Here is a 4,428-nt window from a genome sequence, read left to right on the forward strand (position 1 = left end):
ATTACTTTTGCCGTTTTCATTTTCTGTGGGAAGACACCACATGATAAGGAAGAAATGCATATGTACCATAAAGGAGGGAGTATTTGCCTTGCTGTTATTTCTATAATATAATCTTGAATATCATCAATACCAGTTGAATAATTACTCTTCATTGAGTTAATAGTATTAAGGAGCTCTGTTGGGCCTATTGGACTAACAGTCAGACAAAGATTGTAGGCTTTTATAATACTTAAGAACTTTCCCCTGTGAAGTCAGTATTAAAATCTCCACACAGTACCAGTGTTTTCCCAGTGGTCTTGAGTTTGCCTAAAGCAAGGTCCAGTTCTTTGGAAAAAAAACACTTATGTTGCTAACAGGAGATCTATACACACATAAAATAATAGTTTTTTCAGACATTAACTCAACAGCTGAGATTTCAAAGTCTCTTTCACACACTAGTTTGCAAACAGAGGCTATAATCTTGTAATCTACATTATCTTTTACACATATGCAAGTTCTCAGATGCTTTGATTCCATTTTACAAAAGCAGTTTGCAAGGTTAAAATGAAATATTTTAAGGATTGAAAATACTCATTCTGTAACCAATGTTCACAATAACATAAAACTGAAACTTCTTTCCATTCATTATTGAGGAGTATGTTTACTTCATCAAATTTGTTTGTACTGCACATTTTGGTGTACACTCTTCAACGTGTATTTGAAATTTAATTCTGCATCATCTTTTTTTTTGATACACTCTACTTCCCTAAAAAATGTCTTGCTCCCTTTTTATAAGCTACCGCATCTTTTTTTATGTCCCATTTGTCCAAGGTACTTTGGACTGCTTCTATACTATGCCTGTTGTGACTCAAATTTGCTAAACAACAGATTTCTTCAATCAAAAATTGTTTCCCACTGTGATTTAAATGAAGGCCATGGCCGGTATACATGGATCCATCTAATGTGCTTACATTTATTAAGTTCACATACAGCATTTTTTTGCATACTTCATCTATCTCTTTGTTTACTTTTCCTATTAATTTATTTACACATTACCAAGGAGGTAGATTGTATCGGTGTGGTTGATTTACAACAGCTACATTAGTGATGCCTAATTTGGGTAGCACACTTTCAAGAACCGTGATGAGCTCTGGCAATACCTTTTGCACCTGCAAAAATTACGACACAGTCTATTGAGTCTAGGTTTTAACACGATTTCAGCACTGTTTTTGTCACTTCTGCAATGCCAGTTCCTGGTTTGACAAAGGCGTGGACACTTGGGTTAGTTTTTGTATCTGCCACCTTTTCTGCTATCTGACGTCCATGATAATCAGCAATATTTAAGACTTTTTGTTCTTTTTTGCACACTTGAAGCCTGTCGACTGATTTTTTTTAATCACATTACTGTGTTCACGATGCGACACGCGCGAAAAATTTACAGTGCACAGTTGTTGTTGTTTGTAATCATTATCTGGACTCAGATGTTTCTGAGTGACAGTGTTTGCGGAATCACGTTTGTGATTATAGCTATTTGATGCACTTTTTTTATATTTCCAAGTTTTGCGCTTGTTTCCACAGTCGTTCTTCCTTTGTTTATCTCACTGGTAGCCGATCTTTGTTTAAAGTTGAGTCGATGTTCTGTTGAGTTTTACAACCAAGATGTTACAGCTGTTTCTCCGACAAGGCTACGGTCCTTTTAAGTTCACTGATTTCACTGTTTTTTGTAGTTAATATGAGACGAAAGTCATCACAATGTTTACATATGGATGTTACTGAATTTACATTTGCCACATTATAGTTTGATCTTGTAATGATTTCGTTTGCGTTTTTTGCTTTAACTTCGCAGCAGTAACATTTTCCAGGTCGAACAACGATACTGTTTTTTGCACTGAAATCATAAAGACTCGTTCTTTTCTTACATTTTTCATGAAACTCGATTTTCGTGTTCCCATTTTTCAACGCCACCTTTTGTTTTTGAACAAGCATGTCCGAAAGGGATGCTCTTAAAACTCTTCTGGCTGACGATATTTATCATTTATTAATAATGACTACATCCGTCACAAAAGTAAAATAATGTTGGCGTGTTGGCGCCTCATACAAACTACATTACCGGTCCAGCTTAATATATTTCACCAGATTAACACTTATAATGCCATTAGGCAGCGCCAAGACCCACAGGAAACGTCGCAAGAGGATTTTAAATATGTATTCCAGGTTCACTAAAAATGTTGCTTTACACTGAACGAAATGCAGCTTCGCGTTGCACCGAGTCATGGCCGCCTCTAATACAGGCGGCGGTGACGTGGCTCTCGAAACTTCGTTAGTCGATCATCGACCATGTTTTGCAGAGATTACGTTGACGTCACGTGTTACTATTGGACGTCTCCCCTCCACAACCGTTCATTGCCTGCGATAGTATATAACTCGCGGCGAGCGGCAAAGTGGAACTAGTTGTGTTCAACGCCTGCAGCTTTGTGTTGTGTCTTTTCGTTGGTGTTGTTTCTGGTAAGCTGGTAGTGATTGAAGTCGCATTTTGATTACCGTACGTATCCGTGCCGTTAGTGTTATTGTACTGTAATTTACTTTTAAAGGAAGGGATTGCAATGGCGGAAGCGCAGAATATGTCTGTAGCACCGAGACTGGAATGCGTCGACAGAGTTAGGACGCTCCCTGTTGTTGAAATGGCGTTGAATCAATCGGCTGATATGTATAACAGGGTTAAAGGATCTAATAGTGTCATTAACTGGACATTATCTACTGCCGAAGCAACAGTGAATAAGGCAATGGAACATGCTGTTCCCTTGGCCAAGAAACTGGAACAACCCATTCAAATGGTTGATGGAACGCTGTGCAAAGGACTTTCCCTGGTGGAAGAAAGATTACCAATTATCAAAGAACAGCCGCAACAGGTAAGCAACAGTAAAAAGTACTGTGATTAAGGTAACTGTTTGAGGGCTAAAAAAACTGAATTTTAGATTACCACGTAAGGGGAAAATGGAAATATACTTGTTCTAGCGAGTATAGAAATAGCTAAAGTCCCTTCTGATTATCTTCAACGACCATGTTGATGTGCTGTTTTGTATCGTGTTGTATAACCAGTTTAATTATTTCTAGGTGTTGGACTAAGATTTACCGTTTAGTGTATTCTATGATTAAGCTTTTAAAAGTAAAGTTTAGTTCCATTTGACACATCTTAGTGACAGATTAAAAGATTAGATTAGTACTTGTTCCATAGATTACGATTACGACACTTCGTAATGATGTGGAACGTGTCGGGGTGGTAAAAAAGCATGCTGTTTAAAGTGGACTTTAAAATTAACAATTTTTGTAGCTATTTGAACAAAAGGCAGCTCATCGGAGCATTCAGTGGTATCAGTGACAGCGCTGTAGTCTCCCCCATAGAAGAGGAAGTAACTTCTTGATTTTGCTGTCTATGTTGTGATAGTACATCCCGAGATTATAGGAATGTCCATATTCAAAATATGTTAAAGTTTTTAACTTTTGTTTCAGATATATGAAACAACAAAGAACTATGTTGCTGCAACTTTACGGCCAACCTGCAGCAAAGTGTCAACAGTGAAGGATGCTGGTGTGCAGAAAGCAAAGAGCCTGAAAGAGCTCAGCTGGAACAAGGCAAATGAGTTGTTGAGCACAAAGTATGGCCTTGCTGCTGTCACAACTGTTGACAGCACTGCAGCAGTAGCGGAAAAATACTTGGACTACTATTTCCCACCTGGCGAAGATGAGAAGCAAGCAGGTAAGTTGCAAAAATCTTTTCAAACATGTTTCATTGAAGTAATAAAAATGCGTTGGTGAGCAGTATTTTAACACTGGGCTATTATTTCAGTTCCAGTTTCCTCAAAAGATGACAAGGTTTCTCATACTGTTAGTACAGTGGGCCGTCTATCCAGTAAACTTGCACAACGTGTATACAGTACACTGGTAAAACAAGTTCAAAATCTGAACAGAGAAAATGTACAAGAGTATATTGCTTCATTGATAGCTGTTGTACAACTTACGAATTATATAAATGCATATCTTAAACCAGCTGAAGTAAAAACTGAACAAGAGAAACCAGAAAGCCAAAATGTTTCTTCGTGAAGGAAGTGTAGAAAATTGTATAAAAATTTGCATGTTAAGACTGAACATATTATTTAACAATATTTCATTATTTATGTAATTTTATGGTTATTAAAAATTTTGCAAGAAAATTTTCTTTTAATTTTGCTACCCTGAAATTCCAGTCGAAAATATTTTTAGACGGACATTCTTAGATTACCTGCTGTATTGAGGTATTTCGTGCAGCAAGTCTTGTCAAATACAAGATCTTGTTGAATTGTCTATTTCATTAGGGATAGTGTAGATCTTATTGGTCAAGTGTCTTAATATTACATAATTTGGTGGCAATGTGTCATTGGTGTTAAAATTAGTAAGGGGGCCAAACATGTG

General features: G+C 37.0%; 1 protein-coding gene across 2 annotated transcripts; it reads left to right on the forward strand.

The window, feature by feature from the left end:
- The first annotated feature begins 2,376 nt into the window (after positions 1-2,376).
- On the forward strand, positions 2,377-4,190 carry LOC126248985 (lipid storage droplets surface-binding protein 2-like). Of its 2 annotated transcripts, XM_049950551.1 has the most exons (4): positions 2,377-2,484; positions 2,571-2,888; positions 3,490-3,736; positions 3,827-4,190. In XM_049950551.1, the coding sequence occupies exons 2-4, from the start codon at positions 2,583-2,585 to the stop codon at positions 4,078-4,080; spliced, it is 807 nt and encodes a 268-aa protein (XP_049806508.1). In that variant the 5' UTR covers positions 2,377-2,484; positions 2,571-2,582; the 3' UTR covers positions 4,081-4,190. The 2 variants fall into 2 exon arrangements, with proteins under 2 accessions (XP_049806508.1, XP_049806516.1); XM_049950559.1 differs by lacking the exon at positions 2,377-2,484 and having other exon boundaries at positions 2,496-2,888; positions 3,833-4,190.
- Positions 4,191-4,428: the final 238 nt, after the last annotated feature.

Source organism: Schistocerca nitens, chromosome 1, assembly GCF_023898315.1.
Source record: "Schistocerca nitens isolate TAMUIC-IGC-003100 chromosome 1, iqSchNite1.1, whole genome shotgun sequence".
NCBI classification, from domain to species: domain Eukaryota; kingdom Metazoa; phylum Arthropoda; class Insecta; order Orthoptera; family Acrididae; genus Schistocerca; species Schistocerca nitens.

What these genes read in the sequence shown, in the direction of transcription:
- LOC126248985 (XM_049950551.1), top strand. Translation starts at nt 2,583, where the DNA reads ATGGCGGAAGCGCAGAATATGTCTGTAGCACCGAGACTGGAATGCGTC. An exon ending in TCAAAGAACAGCCGCAACAG is followed by an intron (nt 2,889 to 3,489) that starts GTAAGCAACAGT and finishes CTTTTGTTTCAG; the next exon opens with ATATATGAAACAACAAAGAA. An exon ending in CGAAGATGAGAAGCAAGCAG is followed by an intron (nt 3,737 to 3,826) that starts GTAAGTTGCAAA and finishes CTATTATTTCAG; the next exon opens with TTCCAGTTTCCTCAAAAGAT.